Genomic DNA, 18,069 nt, shown 5'->3' with positions numbered 1-18,069 from the left:
AAATGTGATGTGTAAAGCAGGACACTATAGCTTCTTCTACAGACCGTGGTCAAAATAATACTATTATTGTTGTTGTTGTTGTTGTTGTTGTTGTCGTTATTATTATTATTATTATTATTATTATTATTATTATTTATTAGATTTGTATGCCGCCCCTCTCCGTAGACTCGGGGCGGCTCACAGCAATGATAAAAACAATATATAATGACAAATCTAATAGTTAAACTCTAAAATAACAATAATACATTTTAAAAAGTCTAAAAGACAAGGAACTCCAATATATCAAAAACATACATACAGTCATATCATACACAAAAAACTACGGGTCCAAAGACGGGCTACAAGAATGGTGGAAGGTCTTAAGCATAAAACTTATCAGGAAAGACTGAATGAGCTCAATCTGTATAGTCTGGAGGACAGAAGGGAAAGAGGGGACATGATCGAAACATTTAAATATGTTAAAGAGTTAAATAAGGTTCAGGAGGGAAGTGTTTTTAATAGGAAAGTGAACACAAGAACAAGGGGGCACAATCTGAGGTTAGTTGGGAGAACGATCAAAAGCAACATGAGAAAATATTATTTTACTGAAGGAGTAGTAGATGCTTGGAACAAACTTCCAGCAGACGTGGTTGGTAAATCCACAGGAACTAAATTTAAACGTGCCTGGGATAAACATATATCCATCCTAAGATAAAATAGTATAAGGGCAGACTAGATGGTCTATGAGGTCTGCCGTCAATCTTTTATGTTTCTATGTTTCTATGAAAGTTCTTTGCGGTCTCCTGAAACCCAGGCGAGGGCAATGCCCAAGTGCCCCTTTGCCATGCCAGCCGCTGCCTTCCTCGGCTGACGCAGGGCAAACAATGCAGCGCTGTTTCTACTGGGCCGAGAAGAGGAGCACAAGGGACCAGGCGGTGAGAAGCCCCAGCCAGGCAAGGCTGATCCACTCGGTGCCCTGTCTCCATTCATACATCGGCTTTGACCATTGTTCCTTCATTCCTGGGCAAGCGATGAAGCTGAATTTCAAATCCTTTAGTGCCCAACCAACCTCTTGGGTCAACTACTATTGCGTTTTAGCAGGCAATCTGAGGCAGGCAGCAAAAATTCAGCCAACCCTCAGCTGGTAGCAGAGAGTTTATGTCTTCTCTACCGTTTGGCATCCCCTGCTCGTCTATATTTTTGCAGCCCAGAAACGCACCATCTGCTTCGGTTAATTTCATAATCCCGTCTAGTCCATTTCATCGACTAAACAATGTCGTTTGGCGGGTCCCAGGGGAAGAGCCTTCTCTGTGGCGGCCCCCACCCTCTGGAACCAGCTCCCCCCTGAGATTAGAACTGCCCCCACCCTCCTTGCCTTCCGCAAACTCCTTAAAACCCACCTCTGCCGTCAGGCATGGGGGAACTGAAATATCTTCCCCAGGCCTATACTGTTTATGTATGGTATGTTGTGTGCATGTTTTTTTTAAATTATGGGTTTTTAGCTTTCTAATTATTGAATTTGTATTATATAGTGTTTTCTGTTGCTGTTGTGAGCAGCCCCGAGTCTGCGGAGAGGGGCGGCATACAAATTTAATAAATAAATAAAATAAAATAAATAAATGCAGAAAATCACTTGATTGCCTTTTCTTTTCTAAAATGCAGAGATTCCCTGACCAGCAAAAGCGCTTAGGCGGCAGCATTTAACTCTACAGGGCATCAGAAGCTCCGGGGCCTGAAAGTTACATCTAGGAACGTTTATGAAAAGTGTGGGGCAGCCTGCACAAAGCGAGGACCCTCAGCGGGTACGATGACCTCTGCTTAACGGAGGTTCCGCCGTCTGCCATAAATGCCGCACCAACCTTTTACCGAAGGCCTTGCCAGTATGAGCGTCCTGGCTGTGCGCACTCCAGCCTCTCAACCACAGCAGGGTGGATGGTGCGTCAAAGCTTAAATTGTCAAAGATAAACTGGGAAGCCAGTGGTCAGTTCCCACCAAGCTCTGGAGTGACAGCCTGTCTTCCCCCCCTACTGTCTGTTCATTTGCCCTCTCCTCCCCATTATTAAAAAGCACAGAAGGGTGTGACAAACCAATGTGCTATAATGATAATGAATAATAATAATAATAATAATAATAATTTATTAGATTTGTATGCCATCCCTCTCCCAAGACTCACCTCCCAGACCATCCATGCAAAACCCGAACTATTTTTATTAGGAATCATAAGACAACATTTTAATAAAGAAAACAGATATACAGTATTATAATTCACATTATTACAGCCGCAAGGATTCTATACGCACAATACTGGAAACAGGAAAAAAACCCAACCGTTTAATCTCTTTTGATTAAAACAATGGAATGTGCAGAAATGTCCAAGCTAACAATGGAACTGGAAAACAAGGTTGAGACAGATTTCTACAAAGCATGGGACAAATGGTACCATTGGTTTTAAAAAAAGAAATTACTTAAAAATTATACATCAAGAAAAATGTCCAACTAAAACAACGTGTAAAACCAGTAAACAACGACATGAATCATAATACCAAACTGAAACGATAAAATGTAAACATCGATCGACACAAATTTTGAACTACAAAGAAACTGAATGAACAAACTCATAAATCACTGATAAATGATGGCACAAGCAACTACAGTACGTCAAATACATATGGATAAAACCTCAGGAAAATCTATACCACCTATATGCTTAAACCACAGGCCGCAAAACATAGAAGCCCCAGCTCTAATGCTGCCCCCCCCACACTCTTCTTACTACTCTTTCCTTGCTCTATTTTTCTATTCGTCCTCCTCTTGTATTTCTTTCCCTTCTTTCTAAATCCTTTTCCCTTTCTTTCCCTCTCCTTCCCCAATCACACATGCTATATAAGTAAACTATAATTGCTAGAATGTACATTATATATATATTCCCTTTACTTTTCTGTACCCTGTTTTTAATGTATATAACCAATAAACATATTTTTACAATAATAATTATTATTATTATTATTATTATTATTATTATTATTATTATTATTATTTATTAAATTTGTATGCCACCCCCCTCCCAAGACTCGGAACGGCTCATAACAAACAATATACAGTGTACAAATCCAATATTTAAAAACAGTTTTATTATTATCACCTAGGTAAAAACTAATTTAAAAAAAACAAAAACAACTAAAGATATATAATAATATTAATATTAGTTTAAAAGGACTTTTTGATGATTATGATATAGTAGTGTATGTATAAGTATAAGCAACATACCAAGATTTTCGAAGCATAATAGTTGAATTTAGTTTTATTGTTCGGACTGAAGGTTTGATATTACTTTACTATAGTAATTAGGATTATATTAAAGGTATTTTTTCTTTGGTAATTATGTTACACTAACCCTACCTAACACCCATATTAAGATTTGCAAAATTTTAACTCAAATTTATTAACTTTTTTTTTTTATAATAGTTAACATATATTTAATTATGTATTCTTTTTCTATATTTGAATGTATACTTTCATAAGAAGCGGGGGAAACACACCCCCACTTTATGTTCATTGTTTGTATGTATTTGTTTGTTTTTTATGAAAAATAATAAAAAAAATAAAAAAAATAAAAAATAAAAACAGTTTTAAAAAAACTTTATAATAAAAAACAATCATACAAACCAAAAAAACCATGCATAAACCTCAATAGCTAAGGGGTGTGCTAATTTCCCCATGCCTGGCGACATAGGTGGGTTTTCAAAAGTTTACGAAAGGCAAGGAGAGTGGGGGCAGTCCTAATCTCCGGGGGGAGTTGATTTCAGAGGGCCGGGGCCGCCACAGAGAAGGCTCTTCCCCTGAGTCCCGCCAGACAGCATTGCTTAGTCGACGGGACCCGGAGAAGGCCAAATCTCTGGGACCTAATTGGTCGCTGGGATTCGTGCGGCAGAAGGCGGTTCCGGAGGTATTCTGGTCCGATGCCATGTAGGACTTTATAGGTCATAAAAAACATTTTGAATTGTGACCGGAAACTGATCGGTAGCCAGTGCATGTCGTGGAGTATTGATGAGAAATGAACCCTGCCCCACTTTACACTTGGGGGGGGGGCGCAGAAGTGAGCTCTTTACCACACAACTGCAGAGCCATTAACGGGGTTGACGTGAGGCTCACACAACTGTACCAAGAGCATCATTTTGCAACAGCTGTTAGTTCACAGCTGCATATCTCCTCTTCCACTCTTGCAGCTGATTTGGGACATTCCTTTCTCCAGTTTGTTTGGAGTTCACAACATCAGGATTTGAAACACACACACACACCAACTTCCCATCCTCCAGAAAAGAATGTAACCTCCTTCGTTTGTACTAGAAATCAAAACCCTACTGGACATCCAGCGCTGCGTTCCCAGCAGATGTCATTTACATATCCTAAAGCTGACCCGATAGTGACCGTTCTCTGCTATTTCACTTTGTTTTTCTAAGGGAAAAGCCAGCCAAGAGCGGAAACGAATCTGCAGAGGAGTCGATGGGACATACCGATATTCTCAGGACCCATTTTAATTAAGGTTCCTGGTTCGGGAATCCCTGTGCTACAGCAATGAACATAAACTTTGTGTTTATGAATTTTGTTCACAGGGATTGCAAGCTGCTTCGACCATTTGCATAAAATATGGAGCCACGGCTGAGCCTCTCTGCTCATTTGTCATTTTGCAACGTTAAAGAAAAGAAAAACCTTCGGGAAACTATCCAACGGGTTCGTCCATTGGAAATGAAACTGACCACATTATTCCAGCAATCAAGATCGGAGTACAAAAATTAGCATTCCAAACATTTGTAAACATTTGCGGAGAGGGGCGGCATATAAATCCAATAAATCTAATCTAATCTAATGCTATTAAATGAATAAATATTGATATTGATAAATATTGGCTACAAGAATGGTGGAAGGTCTTAAGCATAAAACGTATCAGGAAAGACTTAATGAACTCAATCTGTATAGTCTGGAGGACAGAAGTAAAAGGGGGGACATGATCGAAACATTTAAATATATTAAAGGGTTAAATAAGGTCCAGGAGGGAAGTGTTTTTAATAGGAAAGTGAACACAAGAACAAGGGGACACAATCTGAAGTTAGTTGGGGGAAAGACCAAAAGCAACATGAGAAAATATTATTTTACTGAAAGAGTAGTAGATCCTTGGAACAAACTTCCAGCAGACGTGGTAGATAAATCCACAGTAACTGAATTTAAACATGCCTGGGATAAACATATATCCATCCTAAGATAAAATACAGAAAATGGTATAAGGGCAGACTAGATGGACCATGAGGTCTTTTTCTGCCGTCAGACTTCTATGTTTCTATGTTTCTATTGTCACCACTTAAAGTCAATATGTACAATGACTTAACAACAAATTGTTTAATAATAATAATTATTATTATTATTATTATAATATTATTATTATTACTGTATTAGTATTATTATTAGTATTATTATTATTATTATTATTATTATTATTATTATTAATTAGATTTTTATGCCGCCCCTCTCCGTAGACTCGGAGCAGCTCACAACAAAATAATAACAGTATAACAAATCTAATATTAAAAACATCTTTAAAAAAAAAAACCCAACATTAAAACCATACAACACAATCATACCATGCGTAAACTATATAAGCCCGGGGGTATCTTAGTCCCCCCATGCCTGGCGACAAAGGTGGATCTTTAGCAATTTACGAAAGGCAAGGAAGGTGGGGGCGGTTCTAATCTCTGGGGAGAGTTGATTCCAGAGGGCAGGGGCCGCCACAGAGAAGGCTCTTCCCCTGCGGCCTGCCAGCCAACATTGTTTAGTCGACAAAAGACAGTTCAAAGTTACAACAGCCTTAAAGACAGTTCAAAGTTACAACAGCCTTAAAGACAGTTCAAAGTTACAACAGCCTTAAAGACAGTTCAAAGTTACAACAGCCTTGGTAAAAGTGATTTACAACCTGGTATCCCCGCCCCCTCCTCCTAGAATTTGCTACAGCAGCCACAGGCAGGGCCACTCGAGTGGCAGGATTGGCCCCTCTGGGTCTGGCGAGGCTCCTCTTGTAAGGTGCGCACGCATATCGACTCCCTCTGCGTGGCTGCTTCTCCCCTCGGCTGCCACGGGCGTTCCCTTGCCCTCTGCCACCCAGAACCCACAGGCAAAACTGGCCTCCAGGCTGGGCTCAGGGCCTCCCCCAACCTGCTCTCCAGGGCAACTGCCCACCCGGAACTCCCCCTCTGCCCCATTGCCATACACACACACCGTCCTCCAGCCCTCGTTCTCTGCATTGGGGGGGGAGGAATCGGGGCAAGAGGGAGGGGAAACGGTCTGAATCACCCTGGAAGGCAAAACCACCTGACTCTGCATCGGTTGAGGTCCTATTCAAAAGGCCGTTGAGTTTTCCAAACCCAGCGACAAGAGTTTGCATATTGTTGTAAAAAATGCAATCACAGAAAACTCGCTACTAATTACAAAACCAAGGTCCTGAAATGTTTTTTTGGGGGGTGGGAAGCATATAATATTAAGCAAAACTGCCAGCAACTTTTTGTTATGTTTGGCTCACTTGTGCCAATTTCACATTTGGAATGGAAACCTTTTTTTAACAAAAGGTTTCTAAAATTCAACAAAGCAAACCTGGTGCATTCACAAAACTGACCAACTCAGATAAACTGAATTTGATAGGTTTGGAGAAATGAGAAACTGCCAGGGACAAAAACTGATATTTAGACTTTGCCAGGTTCCTCCAGTGTGAGATGGTCCAACCGCAACCTGCAGGTCCAACGCTCAGAAAGGGGTGGCAGCCCAAATATTGTCCTGGTGGAGAGACAAGGAATCCTGGGCCTCTCCGAGGCTAGATCAGGCTTATGAGGGGCCCGGCCCAGCCCAGTCCCCACCAGATGCACCTGGTATCACCCAAGACAGAGGGGGCGGTGACAGAGGAGGCCTTTACCGCTGCGTTTCCCCCCCTCCCCAAATCTCGGGACCAGCCGGCCGGTCCTACCTTCTTCCCGCTCTCCGAACCTAAACTGTGCTTGTGCCGTTTCAGGCTCCTGCCGCTCGGCTCTGCCGGAACCTTCCAGGAGTCTCCATTGCTGGACTGAGGCCCTCTGCCTGGGGGTGTTTCGGGGTTTGCCCCCATGGCCGGCTGCCCGGGATCCTCAGAGCAGGTCAGGCGGAGGCTCCGGAAATGCTCGTCGGCCTCTTTGTCCACCACCAGCAATTGGGTCTCAGCCTCAATGGCTTTGATGCGCTGCACGACCTGGAGGAGGACAGGTGGGCGATGGGGGGGGAGAAGAAGAGGGAAGTGTCAGAGAGACTCCCAATAATAATAATAATAATAATAATAATAGTAGTAGTAGTAGTAGTAGTAATAGTAATAGTAATAGTAATAATAATAATAATAATAATAATAATAATAATAATAATAATAATAATAATTTAGATTATAGATTTGTACGCCGCCCCAGAGAGGGCGGCATACAAATCAAATCAAGTAAATAAATAAATACATAAATAAGTGAGTAAGTAAATAAAGAAATAAATAAATGGGTGAGTGAGTGAGTGAGTAAATAAATGAGTAAGTAAGTAAGTAAATAAGAAAGTAAATAAATAAATAAATGAGTAAGTGAGTGAGTGAGTGAATAAATAAATAAATGAGTAAGTAAGTAAGTAAGTAAGTAAATAAATAAATGAGTAAGTAAGTAAATAAGTAAGTAAGTAAGTAAGTAAGTAAGTAAGTAAGTAAGTAAGTAAATAAATAATAATAATTTATTACATTTGTATGCTGCCCCTTTCCATGGACTCGGGGCGGCTCACAACAACAATAATAACAACAACAGTATAGTACAAATCTAACAGTTAAAACCAAAATTAAAATCCCACCATCATTAAAAAAACAATCAATATTACACAACCATCCCATACTCAAATCTTATTAGTCAGCAAAGAAGTTTGCTCAATAGGGAAAAAAAGAAATCACCCTGAACCACATTTACGGGAGAGCAGAAATACAGTCTCTCCCCTCGCCCCCAGCTACATTCAGAAGGCGGGAGGGGGAGGCAACCGTGGGGGCTTGTTCCTTTGGCTGGGAAAGGGGTCAGGGGGGCTTCTCAGGGGAGGTCGGTCCAGCCGGGGGTGCCCAAGAGGGAGGGAGACCCTTGAGCTTGGTTCAGTCAACTGCACCCTTGGATTCTCCAGTTGCTCTACATCTGCAGTTCTCAGCTGTCGTCCCCTGACAGGGGCCAGGAAGACCCTCCAGGGCACAAAGAGGGGGCTCCATCAGGCAGCTGGGCCTTTCCCTGGGCACCTCCCCACCTCCTTGGAGACATTTTGCTTCTTGAAGCAAGGAAGCTTCCCCGGTTCATTTCCCATAAAAGACATCCAGCCCTACAGGAAGAGGGCAGCCCCATCCGTTCTGCTCCGTGGCCCCACGGAGGGGCAGGGGAAACACCCCCCACCCACCCTCAACATCCTAAAGCTGCTTCTCACAACTCAGCCTCTGGGGGGGGGATGCAGACCAATGGCCTGCACCAGCCCCCCAACACTCCCACTTCTGCCTTGAAGACAAAGTCCTGGGCCCGACCCTCAGGGGGTTGCCCTGCTTCCAGACGCCAGGGGCCAAGCAGCCCCCTCCAGGCTCCCCTGCGACCTGCAAAGCGGCCATTCAAAGCTCATAATCTAAAAACCACCTGCTGCTTTCGGCCACATTTGCAGATGCCTTTAGCACACCTAGGACTGGTTCAACCCTTTGCAACACATCCCCACAACAAGCTGCAAAGAGAGTCTGGAAAGCCTCCCCCCACAAACACACACAACATTTTGTTTATTTATTTATTCATTTATTTTGTCCAATACACAATAAAAGTTATAGAGGATATGCTCGTAGTAAAATATATCAGAGAAAGAACAGAAGAGAAGATATAGGGATAAAATACAGTGTTCCCTCAATTTTTGCGGGGGATGTGTTCTGAGACCGCCCGCGAAAGTCGAATTTCCGCGAAGTAGAGATGCGGAAGTAAATACACTATTTCTGGCTATGAACAGTATCACAGGCCTTCCCTTAACACTTTAAACCCCTAAATTACAATTTTCCATTCCCTTAGCAACCATTTAGATTATTGTTCACCATATTTATTTATTTAAGTTTATTAAAAAATATATTTATTAAAAGCGGACTAAAGTTTGGCGATGACATATGACGTCATCGGGTGGGAAAAACCGTGGTATAGGGGAAAAACCCGCAAAGTATTTTTTAATTAATATTTTTGAAAAAACATGGTACAGTGATACGTCTTACAAACGCCTCGTCATACAAACTTTTCAAGATACAAACCCAGGGTTTAAGATTTTTTTGCCTCTTCTTACAAACTATTTTCACCTTACAAACCCACCGTCGCTGAGATGCCCCGCCTCTAGACTTCCGTTGCCGGTGAAGCACCCATTTTTGCGCTGCTGGGATTCCCCTGAGGCTCCCCTCCATGGGAAATCCCACCTCCGGGACTTCCGTGTTTTTGTGATGCTACAGGGGAATCCCAGCAGCACAAAAATGGGCGCTTCGCTGGCAAGGGAAGTCTGGAGGTGGGGTTTTCCAGGGAGGGGAGCCTCAGTGAAATCGCAGCATCACAGAAATACAGAGGTCCGGAGGTGGGGTTTCCCATGGAGGGGAGCCTCAGGGGAATCCCAGCAGCACAAAAAGGGGTGATTTTTGGGTTTGCACGCATTAATCGCTTATCCATTGATTCCTATGGGAAACATTGTTTCATCTTACAAACTTTTCACCTTAAGAACCTCATCCCGGAACCAATTAAGTTTGTAAGACAAGGTATCACTGTATAGACTTTTTTTTAACCCCTTTAACATCAAGGTGGTTGTATAGATGCCCTGCCTTTCACTCCCTCTCCACATGGCACAAAGGGGCTTTTTGTGTGGCAGCCCTAAATCTTTCCTCCTGCTGACGTTTGGAAAAAAAGATCCCACTCGACTTCTCAACTTTGACAGGGAAATTCCAAAGTGGAGCAAGCTGGCTGGGAAGAACCTGAAAAGGCTCCTTGGAGACCATCCTCACGGCTTCCCTGCAGAAGATACAGAAATGGGGCCACCACTTGGGAAGCACCCCAATTCTTATCACCAGTGGGCACTGCGCTGACTCAGATCCACAAGGGATTCTGGATTAGACTCTGCACGTTTTGAAATCAGGATCGGAAGAAACGATTCAGGGACAGATCCTCCAACCACAGTCGGTTGCCCTTCACTTCTTAATAAGCATGCCTGGAATTGCCCTGGAGGCAAGGAAAGAGTCTTGCGGTTTGGAATCCAAAATACCAGCTGTAAATACAGACACAAGCACACATGCCCAGGCGGAAACACGCAAAACATTTCAGCTGAAAGCTGGCTGATCAGGGCTATGCGGAAATACTCATTCAGCAGTATCAAAGGAGGCAATCGTGGCTCCGTGATTCCACGACTCAAAGCCCAAGAAGTCACTTTTTCTGTTCTTTCCAAGAGGGAGCCAGAACAAAGGCTGGCGGGAATTCTGGAACTTGTAGTCCTAATGCATCTGTGAGCCAATTTTGAGACCCAGGTTGGGTACAAGAACGACCCTACAGCTCAATTGGCATGTTGTGCCATAGCAAGGTTTGATCAACAACAACTGTCAGGGTTCACTTGGCACTTTAAGGAGGAAATCGGTCTGTGCAAATTATAGTTGCCAGAATTTACAATGCAATTATACAAAAATAAAGACACTCCTTACCTTTCTAATAGAGAGATATCAGTGAATTTTCCAGTCTAATTCCACGGTCACTCATGAACACCTTCCTTCCTTCCTTCCTACATTCCTTCCTTCCTCCCTCCCTCCCTCCATTCCTTCCTTCCTTCCTCCCTCCCTCCCTCCATTCAATCCTTCCTTCCTTCCTTCCTCCCTTCATTCCTTCCTTCCTTCCTCCCTCCCTCCCTCCCTCCCTCCCTCCCTTCCTTCCTTTTCTTCATATGCCACCCAGCTCCCAAGGACTCTGGGCGGCACACAACAAAGAGAACAATATCTTTTAAAAAAAACAATTAAAAAAACAATGTAAAACCCATAATAAAACTATGCATATCTTTTGTGGCTGGATCTAGATGATGTATAATTTGATCAATGGCCCCAGGCCAGCCAGCAAAGCCAGGTCTTTACAGCTTTCCGGAAGGCCAGTAGGGTGGGGGCAGTACAGATCTCAGGAGGTAACTGGTTCCAGAGAGCCAGAGCCACCACAGAGAAGGTCCTGCCCTGCGACCCTGCCGACTGACACTGTTTAGCTGACATGACCCAGAGAAGGCCAACTTTATTGGTCGCTGGAAGCTTTGTGGTAGAAGGTGGTTCCGAAGACAGTCTGGCCGTAAGCCACGTAAAGCTTTATAGGTAAAGCTTTATAACACCACGTAAAGCTTTATAACACCTTGAATTGCATCTGGAGACTGATTGGGAGCCTATGTAGCTCATGGAGAGTTGGTGTGATGTAGGCATACCTACGTGCACCCACAACAGCTCGTACGTAGGGTCACAATTGGTGCACCAGGGGAACCTGTGCAAAGGTCCCCCAGCTACAGCTGAAAGATGTTGACCCAATCTCAGCTGAATGTACATTGATGTATAGGTACGTATGCATGTATGTACAAAAGTAATAGATAAAAACAAACCAGTGTTGGTATATAGTGACCTTCTGCATTCAGTCTTCTAAACCAGGGGTCCCCAACTTTGGCCATTTTAAGACTTGTGGACTTCAACGCCTATAATTCCTCAGCCAGCAAAGCTGGGTGAGGAATTTCTGGGAGTTGAAGTCCACAAGTCTTAAAGTGGTCAAGGTTGGAGACTCCTGTTCTAAACTATTAACTCACATACAACCCCGCATGACCTCTGAACTCTCAGTTACGCCATGTTTCTCAGCATATATCAAGCTGTATGGACTGCAATTCCCAGAATTCCCAAGCCAACATGCTTGTTAAAGACCACAAATGTTAAAGTTGAAAAATCCTGGGCTTCACCACGAAGGGGTGAAAAATCCTGGACTGCACCACGAAGGGGTGAAAAATCCTGGACTGCACGATGAAAGGGTGAAAAATCTTGGGCTGCACCATGAAGGAGAGCTGGGAAAGCCCCTTGGGAGAAAAATCTCAAACTTGCAAAAGCAGCACTAGCAACCAATAGCCACAAGGACGAATCCCAGCACCAATAAGGTCCCACAGAGTTGGCCTTCTCCGGGTCCCGTCGACTAAACAATGTCATTTGGCGGGCCCCAGGGAAAGAGCCTTCTCTGTGGCGGCCCCGGCCCTCTGGAACCAACTCCCCCCGGAGATTAGAACTGCCCCCACCCTCCCTGTCTTTCGTAAACTACTCAAGACTCACTTATACCGCCAGGCATGGGGGAGTTGAGACACCTTTCCCCCAGGCTTTTTTTTATACTTTGTTTTATGTTTGGTATGAATGTGCTGTTTGGTTTTTTTAAAAATAATGATAGGGTTTTATATGTTTTTTAATATTAGATTTGTTCCACTACTATATTGTTTTTCTTACTGTTGTGAGCCGCCCCGAGTCTTCGGAGATGGGTGGCATACAAATCTAATAAATAATGATGATGATGATGATGATGATGATGATGATGATGATGATGCACGCCCAGCAGGATTGTCGTGCAAATGCAGTCCTTGAACTCTCCCTACACCTGATGCAAGAATGTACGTCACAACAGAGTTTGCCTAACGACATCATCACACAGAAGCGAAGGGAAGGGACTGGTCCTACCCCCCCTGCTCAAGGCAGGAGCCTCATGACATCCGAGTCAAATGATTTATCTCCCTCCCTTCACACACCTATGTATTGGAACACACCTCTTCATTCCCCCCTCCCCAATGTGTGAGAATTCTGCTGCAGGATCCATTGGCTGTGTTTTCATAGTCCCAACCCAGATTAACAATACACTGACTGACAAGCTTCCCAAAGGCATTGTAGCTTCATCCGGGGTGCCTTCAAAACAGCAGCTGCCCAGTGAGAACAGAACAAGTTCACGCTATTGTGGTGTTCCATCCTGTTAGGTCCCACAGAGTTGGCCTTCTTTGGGTCCCGTCGACTAAACAATGTTGTTTGGCGGGACCCAGGAGAAGAGCCTTCTCTGTGGCGGCCCCGACCCTCTGGAACCAGCTCCCCCCGGAGATTAGAACTTCCCCCACCCTCCTTGCCTTTCGTAAAGTTCTTAAGACCCATCTCTGCCGTCAGGCATGGGGGGAACTGAAACATCTCCCCCGGACCTATACAGTTTACACCTGGTATGTTTGTATGTATGTTTGCTTTTAATATGGGGGTTTTAGCGTTTTTAAATTATTAGATTTGTTCTTACATTGTTCTTGTTATTGTGAGCCTCCCCGAGTCTACGAAGAGGGGCGGCATACAAATCTAATAAATGAATGAATGAATGAATGAATGAATGAATAAATAAATAAATAAATAAATAAATAAATAAATATCAGCCCACAAGAACACGCTTTAGCCAACCGCTTATACATTTACACCTAGGAAAGGAAGGATGCCCCCCCCCAGTCACCAAAACAAGGCTGTTGTTCACCCCAAGGTGGACATGCCCCTCCACCAGTGTGGTTGTCAGCAGGAGGCAGCTCTTTCTGCCCCGAGCCACGCACTGCTTTCCACCACCAGTGGCTCTTAGCAGGCACCCCGAGGCCTCCTTTCCTCCTCTGGGCGCCCAGGTAGCCTCGATTCCTCTCCTGTGTGGCCGGAGGGCATGGATGAAGGTCCAGCACTGCCCTCTCAGATGACCTCAACGAGTGCAATGGGAGCCAGAAGTGGGAAACCAGAAGCAATCCGTCCACCCCACTTGACCCGTCCTGGCACAAATGAAAAGCCTGGAAATTTTCCAGGGCTGATTTCAAGGTGCCCCATTCTCCCCGTTCGGCTGATCTCCAAAATCGGCCATTCAGCAAAGCAGTTTCGGTTAAGCAGAGGTTGCAGCACGGAGTCGGAGGGGCTGCCAAAAGGCAGGGAGGAAGCCCGGAGCCAAGGAAAGCAGAGCGAGACAGCCACAGGCGAGCCACAGGGCCTGCCACATCCGGAGAGACCGTGGGGAGTGACAAACGCACACACCGGCCTCTGAATCCCCCCTGAAACACAGCTGGCCTCCCCTGGCTGGAGAGAGCTGCACCTGAGGGGCCAGATGGGACCTCTCTGCAGCCTCCAGGTCAAACAGCAGAAGGCCCATCAAAGACGCAAGTCCTCCTCCTTTCACACAGGCAAGATCTTTCCTTCCCTCCCTCTTCCTTCCTTCCTTCCTTCCTCCATTCTTCCTTCCCTCCTTCACTCCCTCCTTCCTTCCTTCTTCCTTCCTTCCTTCCTTCCTCCCTCCTTCCTTCTTCCACACAGGCAAGGCCTTTCCTTCCTTCCTTCCTTCCTTCCCTCATTCCTTCCTCCCCTCCTTCCCTCCTCCTTCCACTCAGGCAAGGCCTTTCCCTTCCTCCCTCCCTCTTCCTTCCTTCCCTCCTTCCTCCCTTCTTCCTTTCTTCCTTCCTTCCTCCCTCTTCCTTCCCTCCTTCCTTCCTTCCCTCCTTCCTTCCTTCCCTCCTTCCTTCCTTCCCTCCTTCCTTCCCTCCTCCTTCCACACAGGCAAGGCCTTTCCCTTCCTCCCTCCCTCTTCCTTCCTTCCTTCCTCCCTCTTCCTTCCTTCCCTCCTTCCTTCCTCCCTTCTTCCTATCTTTCTTTCTTTCTTTCTTTCTTTCTTCCTCCCTCCCTCTTCCTTCCCTCCCTCCCTCCTTCCTTCCCTCCTTCCTTCCTTCCCTCCTTCCTTCCCTCCTTCCTTCCTTCCCTCCTTCCTTCCTTCCCTCCTTCCTTCCCTCCTCCTTCCACACAGGCAAGGCCTTTCCCTCCTTCCTTCCTTCCCTCCTTCCCTTCCTCCTTGCTTCCTCCTTCCACACAGGCAAGGCCTTTCCCTCCTTTCTTTCTTCCTTCCTTCCTTCCTTCCTTCCCTCCTTCCTTCCCTCCTTCCTTCCTTCCCTCCTTCCTTCCTTCCCTCCTTCCTTCCCTCCTCCTTCCACACAGGCAAGGCCTTTCCCTTCCTCCCTCCCTCTTCCTTCCTTCCTTCCTCCCTCTTCCTTCCTTCCCTCCTTCCTTCCTCCCTTCTTCCTATCTTTCTTTCTTTCTTTCTTCCTCCCTCCCTCTTCCTTCCCTCCCTCCCTCCTTCCTTCCCTCCTTCCTTCCTTCCCTCCTTCCTTCCCTCCTTCCTTCCTTCCCTCCTTCCTTCCTTCCCTCCTTCCTTCCCTCCTCCTTCCACACAGGCAAGGCCTTTCCCTCCTTCCTTCCTTCCCTCCTTCCCTTCCTCCTTGCTTCCTCCTTCCACACAGGCAAGGCCTTTCCCTCCTTTCTTTCTTCCTTCCTTCCTTCCTTCCCTCCTTCCTTCCCTCCTTCCTTCCTTCCCTCCTTCCTTCCTTCCCTCCTTCCTTCCCTCCTCCTTCCACACAGGCAAGGCCTTTCCCTCCTTCCTTCCTTCCCTCCTTCCCTTCCTCCTTGCTTCCTCCTTCCACACAGGCAAGGCCTTTCCCTCCTTTCTTTCTTCCTTCCTTCCTTCCTTCCCTCCCTCCCTCCCTCCTTCCTTCCTTCCACCTGCCCGTTTCTCACTCCTTTGGCCGGCCTCCAACTCAGGCTCCTGCTCCCGAGAGCCTCATTAACGTCACCCCTTTCATGATGAAAGCACCTTTCTGGGTTCCCAGTGATTCTGCCCTGAAGGAAGAAGGCAAAGGGCCAAGCCCAGCAGCCGGAGGGCCCCTCTCGGCCCAGCCTGCCTCGCAAGGCTGGTGCTGGCAGGGAAAAAGGCCGGCTGGTGCTGGAAACCTCAGCCTGGGCAGCAGGAGGAGAGGCAGGATCCAGGTTTCACTCAGGTGCACAGCCCTGCCTGCCTCTCACTTGAAGGACGGCTGCCCTCCTTCTCTCCTGACTAAAACACCTCCATTGCCACCAGAGAGCCGCCATGATGGGATGCCTTATTCTCCCACTCTTATGGGGCAGCTTTTGAACCTCGGCCCCAGAGCCTCCCTTGGATTCTCCCCTAACACAATGGAGCCCCAGAATGAGACCCCTGCCTGCCTTTGGGCCCAGCCCCTTCCCCCCCCCAACACCTGCCGGCTCCCCTCCAACACAACAGTCACAAAATCCTGTCAGCGCCCCTCAGTTTAGGTGTGTTTGTGTGTGAGAGAGAGAGAGACAGCAAGTGGCCAAGCTCTCTAGGTAGCTCCAGGCCGACTAGGGTCTCTCCCCCCCCCCCCCGTCGGGGACCAGGCCTTCATCTGGGAGGACCACCCCTTTCTTGATTCCCCCCCCCCCAGCTCCCAAATCCTCTCAGCCGTTTCCTCAGGCCTCACTTGAGGGCCTCCTGCAGGCTGTTTCCACAGCAGGCCGGGTGGGGGAGGGGAGGGAGGACTCCATTTACACAGCAAACTTTCCTGCTGCCAGACGAACCCTCGGGAGTCCCTCCCTTCTCCAGGCTTGAAAGACGGAAAGCAGGCAGGGAACAAGCGGCTTCTCCCGCCGCCGCCGCCCCCCCCCCCCGCAAGGCTGTCGCGGTGATTCTAGGGACCCAAACCCTCCTCCCCCCCCCGCCCCAAAGGGAGTGGAAGAAAAGGGGGGCGACCACCCACCCACCCGGCTGACCCGTTGCTCCTTCATTCTGGCCGCCTGGGTAGTTTCTGTGTCGCAGCTGGGCAAGGTCCCCGCCGGGCTCCCTCTCTGCCACAGCCGCCACGGGCGCCCCGGCACCGCTGGGGATGTTGGGGGCGCCTTTCCAGAATCCCCAGCCGGTCGGACTGGCGGGAAGAATCCTGGGAAGGTGCCAGTTCGGCAACTCCAAAACCACCTGCCGCCCCAGGCTTCACCTGGCCGGCGCCTTCAGCACACACCCCCGCCCGCAAGGAGACCCTCTGCCCCGGCTCAGGTGTGGCAAAGGGAGGGGGCCTTTATGTTAGGGGGGAGAGGTTGTATACTGCTCCGGTTCGGGGAGTCCCTCGGTTTGATACCCACCCACCCACCCTCAGGGAGGAGCCCGGCAAGAGCCTTATCTTGCCCGGGCAGGACGTCGGGCCTCTTCCCTGCTCCAAGAGCTCTGGAGCTCCCTTCCGTCGGGGGCCAAACTGCCCCAAGAGCGGCTGATGCGGGGCCACCTGCGGAGCTGCCGGCCTTTGGCGGGGGAGGGAGAGAGGGGAGAGTCCCGGGCGATTCAGGGCCGAGCGCGCTCGTAACCCGCCCCCTCCCGCACACACACACTCCGCCGCCGCCTCGGTTTTCAGGTAGACTGCGCCGGCCGAGGAGGCTCGTCTGCCCGGGCGACCAACCCACCTGGTGGTGCGTCTCTTTCTCCACGTTGACGCCGTTGACTTCGAGCAGGCGGTCCCCTGCGCGCAGCCCCGCCGCCTCGGCCGGCGAGCCGGGCTCGACCTTGCGGATGAACTGGCCGCTCTTGCCCTTCTCGCCGTGCAGGTGGAAGCCGTAGCCCTGCTCGCCGCGCAGCATCTGGCAGAGGCGCGGCTGGCGGCGGGGCGCGCCCTGCTCCATGGCCGGCCGACGTTCCTGGCCCCGTTCCGCTTCCGACGGCCCGGCCGCACGAGCGAGCACAGCCAGCCAGCCAGGCAGCGGGGCGGCGCTCAGCGCGGGGGCGTCTCCGGGCCGCCCCGGCCGCCCCCGCCCCGCGCTCGGCAACGGCGCCCCCGGCGGCCAGGCCGACCCGCAAGTCCCCGGCTCCGGCGGGGCTGCGCGACCCTCTCCCCGCCCCCTGCGGCAGATCCCACTCCCCCGGTCGGGCAGGCGGGAAAGGGGAGCGGAGGCGGGCTGGCCGCGGCAGAGCGCTTCTGGGCACATGCAGAGATCTCTGCTGGGGAGCCTCCCGCCAGGGCCCGGCTGGGGGGCAAAGGGGGCTACGGCGGCCAGACTCCTCGGCGCAGTTGGGAACGGAGCCCGAGCTCTCTGCTGCTCTTTCGAGGCGGTCTGGATTGCGAGTGGGCGGACGGGGCCTCGGTCCTGTCGCGGCCTGGAAGGGGCCTCGTCTCCCAGCCTCCTCTCCAGCA

General features: G+C 48.3%; 1 protein-coding gene across 2 annotated transcripts in view; it reads right to left on the bottom strand.

Moving 5' to 3' along the window:
- Nucleotides 1-17,625, bottom strand: part of NHERF2 (NHERF family PDZ scaffold protein 2) — a 115,333-nt gene extending 97,708 nt beyond the window's left edge. For both annotated transcript variants that reach the window (XM_070760969.1, XM_070760970.1), the window contains exons 1-2: nt 17,345-17,625; nt 6,986-7,243 (exon numbers count right to left, since the gene is read on the bottom strand). In XM_070760969.1, coding sequence (XP_070617070.1) covers nt 6,986-7,243; nt 17,345-17,560 — 474 coding nt within the window. In that variant the 5' untranslated portion in view covers nt 17,561-17,625. The remainder of the gene's footprint in view (nt 1-6,985; nt 7,244-17,344) is intronic.
- Between the last annotated feature and the right edge of the window lie 444 nt (nt 17,626-18,069).

The sequence above is a fragment of the Erythrolamprus reginae genome, chromosome 9, assembly GCF_031021105.1.
Source record: "Erythrolamprus reginae isolate rEryReg1 chromosome 9, rEryReg1.hap1, whole genome shotgun sequence".
NCBI classification, from domain to species: domain Eukaryota; kingdom Metazoa; phylum Chordata; class Lepidosauria; order Squamata; family Dipsadidae; genus Erythrolamprus; species Erythrolamprus reginae.
Note: the sequence above shows the minus strand (reverse complement) of the source record. Positions and strands in the feature narration are given on the sequence as shown.